The 17,557-nt window shown below is 44.0% G+C and overlaps 1 protein-coding gene across 2 annotated transcripts in view; it reads right to left on the bottom strand.

Annotated features, from left to right (window-relative positions):
* MYOF (myoferlin) overlaps positions 1–17,557 on the bottom strand; it is a 142,416-nt gene that overhangs the window by 28,248 nt on the left and 96,611 nt on the right. For both annotated transcript variants that reach the window (XM_024563408.4, XM_024563409.4), the window contains 10 exons: positions 15,678–15,851; positions 14,685–14,793; positions 13,359–13,436; positions 11,043–11,224; positions 10,790–10,948; positions 10,573–10,671; positions 9,482–9,643; positions 7,499–7,664; positions 4,625–4,701; positions 970–981 (listed from right to left, as the gene is read on the bottom strand). In XM_024563408.4, the coding sequence (XP_024419176.2) occupies positions 970–981; positions 4,625–4,701; positions 7,499–7,664; positions 9,482–9,643; positions 10,573–10,671; positions 10,790–10,948; positions 11,043–11,224; positions 13,359–13,436; positions 14,685–14,793; positions 15,678–15,851 (1,218 nt within the window). The remainder of the gene's footprint in view (positions 1–969; positions 982–4,624; positions 4,702–7,498; positions 7,665–9,481; positions 9,644–10,572; positions 10,672–10,789; positions 10,949–11,042; positions 11,225–13,358; positions 13,437–14,684; positions 14,794–15,677; positions 15,852–17,557) is intronic.

The raw sequence follows: 17,557 nt of genomic DNA, 5'->3' as shown, positions 1-17,557 counted from the left end.
TTTACTTTTTTATCCCCTTACTTGATAGTTGCATATACAGATAATAGTTTAAAGTAAAACCTCCAATATACATTTTCTACTATTTCATGTCCTTAGCCTTTTAGCTGGCAATGCCTTGTAAAACAAAGCTCACTAAGTTAAGAGTCGGAGAAACTGGTCCTAATTCAAGTTCCACCCTTCACAGGATAAGCCATGTGCTTATGTGAGAAGCCACAGCAGCCTGAGCAAGTCGTTTAATGTCTGTAAGCATCACATTCTTCACCCACTGACTGGGGTAATAACACTACCTGTCTCCACCTACCTCAGAGGCTTGTTTTGGAAATCAAATAAGATCATTAGGAGAAAGAGCTTTGCAAGTGATAAAATGTGAAACAAAAGTAGGAAGGTGTTATGGTTCATTTAGACCAATGGCTCCCAGCTTATCCTGGGGGATTCTGATTCAGTCGGCCTGGGGTGAGACCTGGGCGCTCAGTGTGCTTTCCTAAGTCTCCAGGCGATTCCAATGTGCAGCCAGTGTGGAGAACCTCCGATTTAGCTGGGTGGTTCTTAATTGGGCAGAAGAGACAGTATATTAAGAGTCACTTGTGGAACATTTTCAAATGGCCAAAGGCTATAGTTTATAGAAGGCTGATATAATTTCCACTCAGATTTGTAACAAGAACAGATCCTCATCAGGCCCACCAATTGCTTATTTTAATCTACCTGGGAAAGAGTGCTGATGCCAAAAATACAGTGTCACCTGCAACACAGTTTCCTATTCAGTCTGGGGATGGGGGAGGTAGAAGGAACACTAAAGAAAGCTACTTCTTATCTGTGTAAAGTATGTGTATATATACACACACGTGCATAGTTACTTCCCCTTTACAGGTCAGTAACCTGACCCTGGATTTTCAAAAATTGCCGTTATATATCAGCTATAAGCAGAAAATATATGAATCTTAAGTCTAGCAAAATGTGCACAATAGTTACCTTTTCTGTCAGCTGCTCATCAGACGTGTGCGCAGGAAGAGGGCAAACCACGTAACAGGTCACACAGTGTGGAGACCCCGCGAGCATTAGGGTTAAAGAGAGAGGGAGAAGGAGAAATTATTTCTCATGTGTGCTTATATTATCAACATTTTGGTGGATCATTTAAATTATTCAATTCAAAGTCATCTCATAATTAAACAGACCTTAATGGTTTCTTCTCTGAAAATGTGCAGAAGGGTTACAAATAGTGTTAAAATGAAAGGCTCAGAAGGAGCCACCTACATCCCATGTTTTCAATGGAATTAGAGGGTCTCATTGTGGCCAGCAGTCGTCACACAGGAGGGGCCCTGCAGCTGCTCATCTCCCTGTCCCAAGCCTCTCATTCCATTCAGCCCCGGAAGAATGTTCCCAAAGTGGCCTAACTCGTATCCCTTCAAAAACTCCTGTCACAGGGTGTGGACGCCTAGCAGCTCCACAATATCATCCTGTAGGTACCTTTTCTTGGGTTCTTCCCGTGTCTATGCTATAGCACCAAATGTAGATCCATCTATTAAAATGACTCTAAGATGTCAAGTTTCTCATTGGCCAGACCCTTCCATCTGAGTTTTTGCATGGAGCATCCAACCCTGATCTCGGAGCCCATTCAGGAGATGAGAGAACGGGGAGCTGGGATGCTGGGGCTTGCGTTTTCACTTGGCACCTGCTGGAATATTAGCTAAGCTCACCCTTGGGGGCAGTTTGAAGAACTGCTATGCAGACCTCCTCTCTGAAAACCTAACTTCAAGTTCATTTCTTTTTTAAAAATTCTATTCATTTGTTTATCTTAGAGAGGGGGAGGGAGAAATGGAAGGAGAGAAACATCAATGTGTGGTTGCCTCTCGTGCGCCCCCCTACTGGGGACCTGGCCTGCAATCCAGACATATGCTCTAGACTGGGAATTGAACTGGCAACACTTTGGTTCACAGGCCAGCACTCAATCCACTAAGTCACACCAGCCAGGACTCAAGTTTATTTCTAATATGAGGAGAGAACAACCCCTCACAACAGACACTCCCTGCAGCTGTTGCGTGGGTTGGCCACAGGGCTGCTTCTTCTAAGTGCTCCTCACCATTTTCCAGATTGACTTGCATTCAGCACACAGAATTGCCAAGAGAGGCAGAGAGGGAGACAAATGGATGTAACAGTTCTTTCTATTAGATTCATACCAAAGCAGGGATTAAAGGTTAAATTATCACAGCCAAATTGAGATTTTGGAGAGAGGGATTTTATGCCAAAAGCGCTTTCATTTTCTGAACGGTTCCTGCATTTAGATTTTTAGTCTGCTTATTCACATCTATTTTCAGCTATTCAAAACCATTTCAAAGAAGAGAACAATTCATAACTGAAAAAGCATTCTTCAAAACAAACTGCTGATTTTAAAATTTAGGATTAACATGGGAGAATTCATTCATGCCGCTTGCTCATCAGTTCGTATGGAAAAGTAATGGAAGTAAGTAATTTGCTTTATCACATCCAAATGGCACAGAAGATTCCCCCTTTGGCTTAAAATGATCACATTTGTTTAAAAATCAACTTTCACTCCAAAATCTACTAATAGAAAGAATCCAAAAGGAGAATTCAAGCAGACGGAGGTCCCCACGGCCCCAGGCAGCCTCATGCATGTTCTTATCATACATACATGCACTGTCGTTGGAGAAACCATTTTGCCGAGTGCTGCTGACACACTGCTTAAGCACTGGAATTGGAAGGCAGCTGTTGAAACGGCCATGTAGGAATGTCCGTACTATCTGGCTGACACTTACCAACTGGCCCCAGACACTTATTTTTCACTTTTCCTGTGGTAATGCTGAGCCCCTTTGTTAGGAGCTCCCACAGTCATCACAGGGTGTGGGATTTTGCGGGGGCGAGACTGTCACCCAAAGCCACAGCCTCCAGCTTCCATCAGCGGCAGTTACTTTTGACCCATCCCCTCAGTTTACCCATATAAAGGGCCTGCACTGAGCTAGTGGTAGTAGATGTACATTACACACACATCACATGTACATGTAACTCACACATACCATACATACATGTACATGGCATGTATGCATGTATAAGGCTACATGGACATGTCATGTAGGACATCAGCAAGCTTGTTATCGGCTCTTCCAAAGCTCAACTTGACTCATTTGACTTTGCACAGATATGCACCTTCTTGTTTCCCTTATGAATGGGTAGACACAGTTTTTCAGATTCCGATCAGTCTTTTTTATCAACACAGTGCACCTCAACTAGGTGTTAGGAAAGCAAGCTGATCAAAGTCATGTACAATACAATGGGATACTACCCACCAGTGACTGCTACTATCATCCCAAAGCCAGCTAGCTGGGTCACCCCTGAAAATCTATGATGGAAACAGAACTTTCACAATGTGTTGCTATAGTAACCTAGTTATCTGTTAACTGTTTTAAAGAAATGAATGAGAATAGTGGCACGATTGGCTTTATTCTTCTTCTTGACTGCCCCCCTCCCCCAACACCTAGGGCTACTGACTACACAGCTGGCACAAATGGGAACTGATTGACAACGGGAGGTAAAAAAAACTTGCAGGCAGATTATAGAGCAGGATCTTAAACCACCTTTTTCCAGAGTATTGTAAAAATGTACATAAAGGATCTTAAGTGTATTATATTTAACTTCTCCCTGGGCTAAGACTGTTTCTGTTTTATTGGGAAAATTTGGGGTCGTTTACAAGTGGACACAATAGTTGTGCAAATTTGATGTCATTTGGGACCGTGGAGGAATCTCAGGGAATAGAATCTAGCACTCTGTTACACAGGGCTGGCTGTGGAGACCACATCTAACACAGTCTGATTGTTGGTGAGTTTAATGCAGTGGGAAGGAAGTTGACCTTTTTTTTAAGGCACTGTTTATGGACATAACACATTAAAATGCAATCATGTGCATTTTTTGGCCAGTTTGCACATTAAAACATGCTGTGAAAGTCCACCACAAATGCCAACAGAAACAGGGAGATATTTGATGTTTTCTTTTTTCTGGGCTGAGACCCCCCCTTCCTTTCCTTCTTGTACAATTGGCTGGAATAGTATAAAAATAGGGTCTGGAGTGAGCATTTCCACCAATTTCTTGACTTCAAAACCACAGTGAATATAAAAATCAGGGCTATCCCATACACTGATAAATAGGGTCGTTAAAAATCCATGACCCATCTGCTTCATGCAGGGAAGACACTGCTGTGCTACATGCATCCGCCTTCTGAATGTTGTCATGCTATTGATCTGCCCTTGAAAAGTCTTTCTCTAGCAACTGATGTCACTCAGACTGCCCACACCAATGGTTCTCAGGCCTGCCTGCAAATGAGAACCACTTGGGGAGATTTTAACCTCACACCGATGTCTACGTTCTTCTTGGAGGGTAGACTCTGGGTTTGGGGATTATTTTAAGTATCCTGAGTGACTGAGGGTAGAGAACATTAGTCTACTCAGCACCATCATAACTTTTGATGCGTGCAAGATTCAGATTCTTTACCTTGGAAAGTTGGTTTGATTATTATGATTTTAATTGCATTGAATGGTTGTTTGACTAAATGCACCTGAATACTTAGATATCTGGAACATAAAATTGACATTATTCAATGGTCAGTTCTGAAGCCTACCTTTGAAGCCAGTAATGGTTTGGTGTCTTCTATTTCGATAATGATGTCCCGGCAGGGTGGGGTAGACATAAAGGAGGCTGCAAGACAATTTCGTAATCTGAGATGCTACGAAAATACAGTGGCAAACGTTCTACTCCAAGTTCAACAGACACAGAGTGGATGGTAGAGTTTACTCCTGGATAAGACTACTGAATAGAGAGGACCACACCTGAGTGTAAAAAATAACCCACCAATTCATCTCTTTTACCAAAATATAATGAGATTTTAGACATTTTCAGGGACTATATGGCCCATTTTTCCTTTGCCCTGGATACTTAGGCCAATGCCTATACACAGGAAATGCTCCAAAAAGAATTATATCCATACATGTCTTTAGAGGATGCAGAAGTAGGGGCGGTGGTTCGGTAAATCTATATCTAAAGGAGCCTCCTTTTCATGGAATCTGTTCTCAGGCACAGAAAAGCAAAGCAGGGTGACCAGGTGCACATTTGGTGGCACATTCAGCCCTGGCTGTCATAGTGTACACAGAGGGAAAAGGCACACGCCCTGACTTTATGTAATTTCCAGAATATTTTGGGGGTGACAGCAAGGGCTCAGGAGCAGCTCCTGGGCTCACTAGGTTTTGTTCAGGTAACGGGGTGCCAAAGCCTCGGCCTAGAGCAGGGGTGAGGGTAGGAGGTACGTGTACCCTTTACAGGAGAAGCATTAAGCAGTCAGACATTCAACAGGAGGCCAGAACCCAGACAGAACGAACTCCACGAAGCCAAAAGAACTTTCTGTATAACTCGCCCAGCAACCGACAGAGAGAACATACAGGTGTGTAGGGGAGACACATTTTCCAGGTAAGTACCATGCGCCAGGCAGTGGACTAAGCCCTTTACAAACATGATCTCATTAATCCCTCAATAATACTGTAAAATATGTACCATTAGCCCCATTATAAAGATTAAAAAACAGAGGCTAAGAGAAAGCAAACCACTTGCTTTCAGGTTAAACAATCAGTGGTACTCAGAAATAACTAACCTCGGTCTGTCTGAACCACAGCTTGTGTTTTAACCATCAGACCAGAGCCCTGAGCAGAGTAAACACTCAATAAATGTCAGGGAAAGGGCCAAGGCGACACTGTGGTGGCAGGCGTCAGCCACCCCATTCACTGAGCGTCTGTGATACACCAGTTGCTATGCGAGGTCATTGTGTGTGCATGGGGCACCCCAGTTCTACCAGCAGTCTCTGCACTGCCGAGATAGCCCCCCACAACCCTGGATGGCTGCAACACAGAACACGTGAGCCAGATGGGTAGGCATGTGGGAACACAACTGTAGGCAAATTCCTTCCTAAACTATCAGTCCTCCACGCTACCACCCTGCAGTAAACAAAGCGTCAGGGGCAGGAGGAAAAAGTTATCCCATGTGCTTCCAACATGAGGCCAACCAGGTACTTCCTCAACTATTAACCTGGCATTGTTGGTTTTAAGAAAGTAACCAGATTGATGTAAAATAATAGACTCCAGTCTTGGGCACATCATGCTCCCCATGTTCCTTAAGGATTCTTCTCTGTGGGGCCTCTCTGAAGCCCTGAGCACACTTCACACTAATTGCACAGAATCACTCAACGCAGCCTTTCTGCCTGGAGTGCAGCCTTTCCCCAAGCGACGCACACACACAGGTCCACACGGGGGCTGGGGCCTGTGCAAGCCTGCAGCACTTGTTCCCTCCTAGCAATTTCACATACTTGTATCAGAGAACTTTCTCTCACGAGAACAGAAAAATGCAGGAAAATGGTCTTTCTCTATTTGGTAACCTCAGATAAAACAATGCCTGCAGTTACATTAATCCTTGCTGTTATAAAAATGTTGCTATTTCAGACGCCATCAATTCAGCACAAGATGCTTGGCCTGGGAAATTTATGGATAAACACATGTAGGGTTTTTGCTCAAGTGTGACTGTGGATTTTATTCTCTCCTCCTCTCTGAATCAGGGATACAGGATGCTCAGGCCCACACAGCAGATGAGTTTCAGAGGCTCTGTAATATCTTCACCAAAAGATTAAATAGAATTGGTTAGGGGCACAGCTGCTTAAACAGAAGACATCTGCTTCAGTCTTGAGGCTACCAATGATCAGCTAAGTGACTGCCAGTTCTCTGTGGAGTCTAATCCCACAAGGTTCGGGGCCCTGGGATCTTGTTCAGTGATAGAACCCAGTCCCGAGCCCAGCACAGTTCTTGGCACATGGTAAGGTAAGAACAAGTTATTACTGAAAGGACAATAGCAAAACACTATGCACTGACTATTTATCATGGAACTCTGAGATAAGTACCATGCCTGCTCTATCATTTCCTTACTAATTATGTAAGTCATATAGACTCAGTAGGGGTTATTTCTTCCTGATGGATAACAATGAGATAATATCTTTCAAATTATATCTCAACAATGCTGTGATGCATTAATGAGACAGAACAACAGATCGAAAGCAATTTAAAATAAAAATCCCCGCTCAGTGCCCACATGGGGGATGGAGAGGGCCCTGTATTTCCTCATGAAAACACGAGCCACAGTAGACTGCGAGCACCCATTTCCTTGTCTGTCTTCCCCGCTGCACTATATAAAAAGTTCGTAAAGCACTTCCATTGCCAGAAAAGCAGCTCTCCGTTCCCGCAGGAGCAGCATGCCTCCGAAGGTAATAGCTTGAGCGTTGGGCACCCCGAAGGCAAGGCCAGGATTCTAGTCCAGCTCTGCCACCCACTAACTGTATTACTTCGGGAAAGTTTCCTAGCTCACTCTAACTCAGACAGTGAATATACCTGAGAAGGTTTGTAAAGATGAAGTTGGATCATGCATGAAAAGTGCCCGGGTGCTATTTATAGACTTCATTTACCTTTGAGCTGTGGCACAATATCCTCCTTTCCTGCATACGGGTCACAGCGAAACCGGTCCAGGTGGTCAATGGTGCACTGGCCGACGACGGGCTTCCGTCCGAACTGCCTGTGGTCAATGACCTTGATCACCAGCGGAGGCATGTACAGTTCCTCTTTGGGCAAGAACTGGGGGGTCACAGAGGTAAACGTCACTTCTCTGTACAAGACCTGACAAGAACAGCTTTGCCAATAAACACCTCCTAAAGGACCAGCCCAAGATCTTTTTGCCCATTTGGCGCAGCCCCGGGGGACTCAAAGTCAAGTAGTTTGCTAAGTTACCTGCTATGCACGCAGAACTGCTGAAGGCAGGGGCTCTGCGCCAGACCACCTGGGATGGAATCCTGGCTCCGCCACTGGGAGCTGCATGACCTCAGGGAACTTTCTATGCCCCAACTACCTCCTCAATAACAGCAGGGTTGTTGAATCAGTACATGTGAAGTGCTTAAAATAGCACCTCACTACCTGGCTGCGCTCTGTGACAGGATGCAGAGTGAGCATTTGGTTGGAATTTAGAAATGATCACACGAAAACCGAACCTTCAAGGGAAATAACTGTGGCTTGGGAGTCTTTTAGCCCTGGAAGTTCAGTGTCAAAACGGGATGCTCGGTTTTCCTCAACCCCTCTTGGCTCACCCACGTGGAATTGGGTGGACTTGGTGACAGTGGCTAATGGGGAATCATGGGCTGATCTCAGGGGAACTTCTGCCTCTGGCCTGCCCCAGGAATAGAAGCAGCTGGGGTCAACTGCGTGGCTTTCCTCACCTTTGCCAACCAAGGCTAGATTCCAGACTAGAACTTGGGGGGCGGGGAGGGGCTGAGGAGTGGACACAGATGGGTGGAGTGGCCTGGCAGAGACCACTCTGGGATTCTGGTTCGGAGAATCCAGGTGGTTCTCCATCTACACTGTTGTAGGCAAAGAACATGGGCTTCGGAGTTGGTAAGACCTAAGTCCCAACTCTGGCTGCCCACTTGCTAGCTGTGTAAATCACCTAACCTCTCAGTTTTCCCCAAAGAGGGTGTAAGAGGGTTAGAGTGAAGACTGCAGGGGGTATGAAGGCAGCTAGCATAGAGCTGTAGCTTCTGCTGTTACAGTTTTGACACTCGGTACAGGGCCTAGGTAAGACATCTCCCCTCTCTCAGCCCCAGTTTCCTTGTCTGTGAAAGGAAGTTAATGCACAGAACCCCAGAGTTCAAGAGTGGGTGTGTGGGAGGCACCAAATGACTGGGCTGGGGAACAAGAAGGAACAAGAAGGTTATGGACCTTCTACCCATCAAACTGAAGATGGGCCTTTATTTTTATCTCTTTTTTAAAACAAAAAGATTCTTTTTAAAAAGTTGAGGACTATAGGAAGAACGGGTGATCTCTTCTTCCACAGCGTTCTGGGGTGCATGATGGAGCGCTGGGTACGGGGGCGGATGCTGTCACACTTCTAATAACTGGAGGACAACTTTGACACAACCAAGTAGATGCCATCGCAGGGGCCCCTGGAGGCAGGGCCCAGTCACAGCCCATACGGGCTCCTCTGTGACTGCCCCCTCCCCAGTCAGCCAGTCCCTCTCTGGAGGGTTCTGGTCCACAGACACCTGCGGGGCCACAAGGGCGGGCTCCTATTCTGCCCTCGGGGCACTGACCAAAAGCCTGCCGTAGAGAGCTGAACAGCTGGGAGGTTTTTTGGAGAAACACATTGGTATTGCCCATAGATATTTCTGTCAGTGGGGTTGCTTGAAGCTTTAAGACACCATCACAACAATGTACGAATCTAAGGGGGAAACGTCACTGACAAGCTGAATCCAAGACTGTTTTCCTGTTTGTTGTCAGACTTTGGAAATATATAAACCATGTGTAGGTGAGTGAGGTGAATATCTATCATAGCTCCAATAAAGTTCAGCTACTCAGCACTATTGAACTATTACATGAACTATTACAGAATCTTGATACTGTACCACTTTCATGAAGAGAACAGAACCCGGGAAGTTGGGGGTCTTCTTAAGGTTTTTGATGACCACTGACTCGACCCTCTCCCCACCGCACTCCACAATGAGACTGGGGGACGTGACAGAAGCCATCTGGTAGTTCTTCATGTTTCTTAAGCCCCAAGCTAGAATCTAAGAGAACGATGTAAAGAGAAGGGAGGGAAACCCAGCATATTAAAAATAATCTTCAACAGGAAAAATTCTCTCTTAATAACCAGTAAATTCTTTAAGTGTGACTTGTGCAGATTTGCTTAAAATCTCTGAGAGTATTATCCTAGAAAGCCTGTAGGTCACGCAAAGAAAGGCAAAGACTCGCGTCTTCGCTCTTCTGCCTGACCTGCTAAAACAGCAGAGCAGTTCGGAGTGTAGGAATCAAACCCTGGCTGTGCCGAGGGACAGCATGTGAACTCCTGCAAGTCAGTTAACCACTCTGTGTCGCATCCATAAACAGGACAGAGAGCATTATCTCTCACAGGGTTATTTTGAGGATCAAGTGTAAACTTCTTAACAGTGTCTGACAGGCAAGCAATGATAGCTGTTGCCTGAAGCCATCTGCTCAGTTTTCGAGGACTCCTAGCAAGACAGCCTGAGAACAGAACTCCCAAGGTAACAGCTGCTGGCTAAACGAAGGGGAGGAGGCCTGACACTGTCCATCGAGCTGCCTGGTGAGCTCCATCAGCCTGTACCTGCTCCATGGTGTGACGTGTCCCCATTTCCCATGTCCCCCTTCTCACGCCCCACCTCCGCCTCCCCCCTGGGCCCCTTCCTCTCTCTCCACATACACAGGCATGTTGTTCTGAGTCTGTCTTCCCCTCTCCCAGTTCTCCAGTTGACACAGGAAACTCAGAAATCCACTGGCTCCCATTTAATAAGATTCCCTCAGAATTGCTAGCATCCACCTGTTCCTATTGCTTTGACCAACCTTCTATTTCCCTATTTCAAAATTTTGGGCAAATTCTATAAGAAATTAGAGACAGCAAGATCTCATTTCCTATACGAAAGATTCCAATTCTATAGCCACATCCATTTGATTTGATCACAAAACATAGAGCGTAGCATACCTCAATAGCAGTGAGCTGAACCACAGGCCTGATCCCCTGGGGCACCATGTACAGATTTGGGGCCCTTTGTGAGGGAAGAATGGGAAGGTTGGAGCCATCCTGTGAAATAAACATGCAAATGTCAATGCCCCTCTTTAGCCCAGGTAGTGCCCAGAGTTACTCACAGGTTTTAAGCAGCTGCTCTGAAAGCATATGTGAGTGAGGACTCAGCAGGTACCTTGTGTCTCAGAATCAGCTCTGCAGTTACAAGGACGTCCCCACAGGCCTTGTCTCCATTCATTACCGGGTACCAGAGAAGTTTGGGCGTGATGTCTGTTTCTGAGTTTAGTTTCACCAGAGGAGAGCACGTGCTTCGGCCTAAAAATTCATCTTTGCCCTAGAGGAACAAACAATCCTTTAACTCCCCAAGCAACAACCTTATAAATCTCCACCCATCCCCCAAGCCATCTTAGAAATTCTAAAGTACCTACCACTTGGTCATTGTCAAAAATTTCGATGATAACTTTGGGTGGGTTCTGTAGGACTGTTTGGGGTTCCCCATAGATTTCAATTTCATCGAATATAATCGTTTGGTCCCATGTGGGGTTCAGAGTGGAGTGGATGATCTCAGTGGTTTTGCTTCGATGGAGGAAGGAGACATGAGCATACGGGTCTGAAACCGAAATAGAGGGTAACAGTGGGGACATGGCCAAAGTCAGAAGCCATAAAACTCCTAGAAAAAAACAGCTCCTTGACGCTGGCTGGGCCGTGATTTTTTTTTAGTTTGACACCAAAGCAAAGGCAACAAAAGCAAAAATAAACAACTGGGACAACAACAACTGAAAAGCTTCTGCACAACAAAGGAAACCATCAACAAAACGAACAGGCAACACATGGATGAAGGAATAAAGGAAATGTGGGAGATTCGTAGATATTGATACATATGCACATGCAACGAAATATAATTCAGCCTTTAATAAACAGTAAATCCTGCCACTTGCCACAGCATGGATACACCTTGAGGGCACTGTGCTAAGTGAAATAAACCAGACAGAGAAATACTACACGGTATCACTTAACTGTGGAATTCGCCCCCTACGCCCCCCACTGAAAAAGTCAAACTCATGGAAAAAGAGAGTAGAATGGTGGTTGCCAGGGGCAGATGGGGGCAGAGATGGGAGAAGTCAGTAAAAGGATGCAAGTTTCGTTATGAGATGAATAAGATCTGAGGCTCTCCTATACAGCGTGGTGATTATAGTTGATAGCAATGCATTGTGTAATTGAACTTTGCCACAAGAGTAGACTTTAAATGTTCTCACACATAAACAAAAGGTAGGTATGTGAGGTGGCAGATGCGTTCACTCAATTTGACACAATGCACACACATATCAAATCATCACACTGTACATTTTACATATAATTTATTCAATTATATCTCAATAAACCTGATAAAAGATAAGAAAAAGTCCATTTCTCCTCCGTGCTAAATAATTTCACCAAAACTTTTTGCAATTGCCTGGAGCTGACCTCTCTGAGCAATAACCTAATCTCTAACCTAAAGCTATTTTACATAAGCCAAAAGGGTGCCTGGTTTTTAGCATTGTAGCATCATCTGAATGGGACTCTTTGCTTTTGTTCCAATGATGTATCTTATATCTCCAACTGCAAAAAATGTACTTTGAGTTTTATACAACTTTAGTTGAGAAGATTCTCTTTGACTTTCAATGATTGAGTGCCCCCTGGTGGTGAATATTTGAAATGTCTTCAAAACCATTTTGCAGATGTGTATTATGGGAATAACTTTGAATATGCTCTAATTTGCAAGAAAAAGAAAGAATTTATATGTGCTTGGAAGGCACCTCACAACCGATGTGAGTACGCCAGAGTGTCAGGCAACTGCTTTAAGAGCTGCTTCCAAAGACAGCCCAGGGAAGCTCTGCTGGCCTGCAGGCCCTGAGGTGGAATTCAACCACAGAAATCCCCAGACCGGAGGTCCCCTGACTTTTCCCCTCCCCCACCCACAGCCTTCCTAGAGCCAGTCCAAAGGTGACCAAACTAACTGAGCCATCAGTGTGAAGGGTGATGAAGCCTCATGGGAATTTGGAGAGCAGGAGGTCAAGATGGACTTCAAACTCCTTCAAGCCTGTGCTGTCGGTAATAGGTGAATTTGTGATCTTTTTGTCAACTTGAAAGAACTACACATATATATATGATTTTAAATGCATGTATATGATCTTAACTTCCAATCAACCTAAGAATCCAGGGTATATGTATATAGCTATATGTATAAACAGAGAGCAGAAACTGCTTTTCTTCTTGGTGTTTTTCATTACATAATCAATTAATGATTATCAGTATTAAAAAGCCACATATGTCCTTTGTATCTCCAGCACCCAGCAGCAGTGCTCGGCATTGTAGTCGGTGCTTATTGATCCAGTGACTGAATAATTTCTGTCATGTACAGGGTCCGGCACAAATAACGCCCCTGTTTCTTACAAAATCTTTTATTACAAAATCGTAAGCATGTAATTCTGTAACATAACAATACTACACTCAAGCACACCATAGGACCTTTTAGGTGAAATGTTCAAATTAAAACTATAAATTATTAAACCCATATTATTACCCTACCGACCACATTCAAGCAGGCGTTAACTTCCGCTGGATGCTGCATGTCAAACTAATCTCAATATGGAAATGCTTTTTGTTGTTGGTAGAAATAACTGAAAGCATTCACTTGATGAAAAGTAGAATCACACCAGCCTGCTATGTAATAACACATGAGTTGGAGGGGTTTTTTTCTTTACCTGAAAAGCTATCCTTGTCTAAAGCCATGAGGTTTCTTGCTTGGTAGATATAGCAGCGCAGATGGTACATGTAGAGTCCTAAAAGGAACAGGATGGAGGTTACGTACAAGAAACATAATATTGCAAACTTCTATTTTCCTGGAATATGTGGGGATAATACACATTTCAGATAAATAAGCCAACCAAATCTACTTCTCCACAGTAAAGGACATATATAATGGTGATAGCATGTCCTCCCAAGTAGTTCTGTTTCCTGTAAAATGAAATGTGTTTTAAAAATACTACAGTAAGCCCTGGCCAGGCGGCTCAGTTTGTCGGGGCTTCATCCCATGCACCCAAAGGCTGCGGGATCAATCCCTGGTCAGGGCACATACCTAGGTTGTGGGTTCTATCCCAGGTTGGGGCATGACGGGAGGCAGCCGATCAATGTTTGTCTCTCACATCAGTGTTTCTCTCTCTCAAATCAATAAGCACATCCTCAGGTGAGGATTTAAACAACAGAACTACAGTAAGCTCAGTGCAAGTGTGTCAATCAGGAGATCACCACTCCTGGTGCCAGCTCCCTGGATTTAGGGCACTGCTTGTCATCACCAAACTTTAAAAGGAGACTGAGTGTCCACGAGTTACAGAAATAGGGCTTTCTATACTATGTCAGCACCAGATCTGGGAAACAATTATTTGCTAAAAGTTTCTTTGGTGGTTCAAAATCTTTATACTCCACATCCTTATTACAGTAATGCGTAGAGCCCCACCCCACTCAACATGCCCCCGCCCCCCTCCCCACACATAATTAAGAGATAATAGAGCACTGTGGCTCACTGCACAGATTCTGGGAGCCAGACTGCACGGGTTCAAATCTTGTCTCTACAAGATATAAGTGCTTACAAGCTGTAAGACCTTAGTCAAGTGATATAATCTTTTTGCACCTCAGCTTCCTCACCTGTAAAATGGGGACAATAATAGCACCTACTTTCTAAAGATTTATAATGACTTGCTATTATTATTAGAGAGTAGGTCTGCCTCATTCCAACTCCTGAAGGTTATCGTGGAAACCAACATTTACTTAAATTTTTGAATATTTTTTTCTCATTAAAGTCATCTTTTGGGGGGCTTAATAGTAGGACAAGTATGCATTGAACAGATTATGTTAAAATTAATGATTTGACCACCTTCTACCCCAAGTATAATTTTTAAAGCTGTATTTTAAAAAATCTTCCTCAAGTGATAAAAATGAAAGTATATTTTCATTATATTTGGTGATTTGAAGCATTTTCTTGAGATAAAAATCATAATGTCAGGACGCATGAACCCATGTGCAAGACTCACTGTCAAAACTACAGGAAACGATGGGAGTGTTAGCTCCAAACACGGTGGTGGCGCTGTGCTTCTGTTTCTCCTTGCCTGTTTCTTCTCCGTCCTCACTGGTGTCTGCACCCTAAGGAGGCAGAAAATCAATTAACGGTGCCTAAAAATGAAGAGGCAAGAATGACAACTATGGCGATAGTAGCAGTTAAAAGAGATTTTCCTCATCCAATCACTTCATTGTGAGAGATGAATACAGCCCGGGACAGTGGCTGTCACTTAGCCAGAAAGTGATAGAGCAGGAAGTTGAAGCCGAACCTTCTACCTCAAGTTCAGGCTTCCCAAACCCTGACACTGAAAGAGAAAAAGGAAAGGAAGAGTATAAAGGAATTAAAGTAAAGGAAGAAATAAGGGAATTAGAAGGATGGAAGGAGGAAGCGACAGCAGCGGAAGAAGAACACAGCTGGTCAGCGTGGAGAAACAGAACAGGCTGTTCCTGGTCACCACATAGTTTTTTAGATCAACCACCATCATTTTATTATTCATTCCTTCTGCTTTTTTTCTTCCTCACTGCCTTCTTTATTGCGCTTCCATATGAATTGCTCTCTATCCCGTCAGCCATCCTTCTCTCCCTCCCCCTCCCCCCACGTCTGCATATTTAATTTTCTTGGTTCATTGAACAGCTGCAGTTTACAAGCTACGATCCAAGACCCTGTGCCTTGGACGTTACTAGATGTCACCTGCAACAAGGGCGCGGGAACAGATACACTTGGAAAACGCCAGGTGAAACCACACTAAACAGGTGTGTCTGCAGCAGGGCTTCTCAGCACTTTCATATGTTAATGGTGTATTCATTCCTCAAAAATGTCTGAACACATAGCATGTGGAGCTTTCTCTCAAATTATATGCAGTCTCGCAGTACCGGAGGGACCTCTGTGAAATCAGTGGTACTGTATCCAACACCCACCTATTCTCCCTAGACCAATATTAGTTGAGATTCGGCTCCTTGGTACTTACAAGGGCACCTTCAAGTTTAAAGATGGCAGCTGAGCCGTGTGTTTCTGATGGAGCCATTTTTCTCCTCCAGCGTCTGCGGCGAAAAGTATCTGAACTCCGCTGTTTCCAGTGAAATTTCCAGCCAATTAAAGAAGCATATTCCCAGCCCTCCTGGTCTTTAAGTTCTTCCATGGCCTAAAGTGGGAGTAAAAGTTTTAATGATGATCACCATCATCCTGATCCTTACATTGATAAAGCAAGTTATTTGGTCAATCAACACATAAGTACTGAAAACCAATCTAGCACTGGGCTAGGGGCCCCAGACACGACAAACGACAGGACGGGCAGGCCGCCTGCCCTCGCAGAGCTGACCGGCCGTGGTACAGAGAGAGCTGGACAGTTACGGTGGGATGGGTGTTGCCAAGGTGGTGGCTGGCCGACCAGGAGAGGCACCTTATCAGACTTTCAGGGTGGGGTGGGTAGAGTAAATCACTTCTTTCTCAAGTTGCTTTCTGTGTTCTCACTTTATTAGCTCTTAAGAAAACATTGCTATTCTGATATAGTTTGGAAACCATTATTATCTCCATTTTATATATGGAGGAAAGAATTGATAACGCCCTCCCCAGGGTTTCAATGTCTTGTCTAAGCTAATAGCTGCCATAACTAATAATTACATGATAGATAATTACATGATAGATAGGTCAGGGTATATGACTTCTGTGATAATTAATAACTGAGTATAGCACTTTTTGTCTGAGAACTATTCATATGTAAATGATCTCAGTTTGCTACGTTCTATTCAATTCACTGACCAAATAGGAGTGTCTGCTATGCAATAGGGCTTGTGTTAAGAGCTGAGGAAGCAGGGAAGGGAAAGGCACAATGAGTCTTTGTCTTCATGTAGCTGACAGTTTAGTGGTGGAAATTTTATGGAAATATTTGAAAGGTATGACTAGGTTTAATAAATGTAGAATAATACTGAATAATGTATATCATAATATACTATTATGATTATAGAAACAAAAGCTTCCTCTAGGTTCTTATCATTGCAGGTGCTATTTTTTCAACTTTGAATTAACAGAAAATCCAGGTCGAGCGTGCTCTTATCATTGACCCTCCAGTAGTGTTGACAGTGGCACTGATATAGTTCCTGCAGCCAGGAGGTGAGGCAGGTTAGGGAATGTGATCAAAGTCTCGACAGTGCCCGTCGGTAGGACAGGGTCAAGTATCCAGTCTTCTGACTGGTGGCTCCGTATTCTCCCCACATCACCTTGGTGCTCTCACGTGGAAGGAGAGAGTCAAGTGCCTCTAGAAACTTCTCAACCCATCAGGACAGGGATAATTAAGTAACAAATACTCACTGATCAGCAATTTCAATCTGGGCTGGCAAGAAGGGCACAGAGATGACTATGGACCCATCTCTGTGCCTAAGAAGCTCACCATCTAATGCAAAGAAGCTTCATTCACACCACCTAGTGTGAGTAAGGAACGTTGTGGAATGGAAAGAGTTCTTGTTAGGATGAGCCTACCCTGGGCTCAGACACCGGCTGTATCAGTTACTAGACATACGGCCCAGAGCAAATCTATTTAATTTCTGTGAAATGGGGATAAAATGTTAACCGCGCAGATTGTAAATAATGCATATTCAGTATCTAGCATTATAAAAGACACACAAAACATGCCACTTATTACTGCAATTAGTATTATTGTTCCACTTAACTTATTATTATTGCATTTAAGCCCTAACGCTCCCTAATTAGAAGCAGGATATTGTACCCATTTTGCTGATGAGAAACAAAATGAAACCAGGATTTGAATCCTTGTATGTCTTATTCCAGGTCCTGAGCTACTATTCCATTATGCCACCATAATGCTGTTCCGCGACTACCTCTTGCGTGGTT

The sequence above is a fragment of the Desmodus rotundus genome, chromosome 4 (assembly GCF_022682495.2).
Source record: "Desmodus rotundus isolate HL8 chromosome 4, HLdesRot8A.1, whole genome shotgun sequence".
Classification (NCBI taxonomy): domain Eukaryota; kingdom Metazoa; phylum Chordata; class Mammalia; order Chiroptera; family Phyllostomidae; genus Desmodus; species Desmodus rotundus.
The sequence above is the reverse complement of the archived record's forward strand: the minus strand, read 5'-3'. Positions and strand labels throughout refer to the sequence as shown.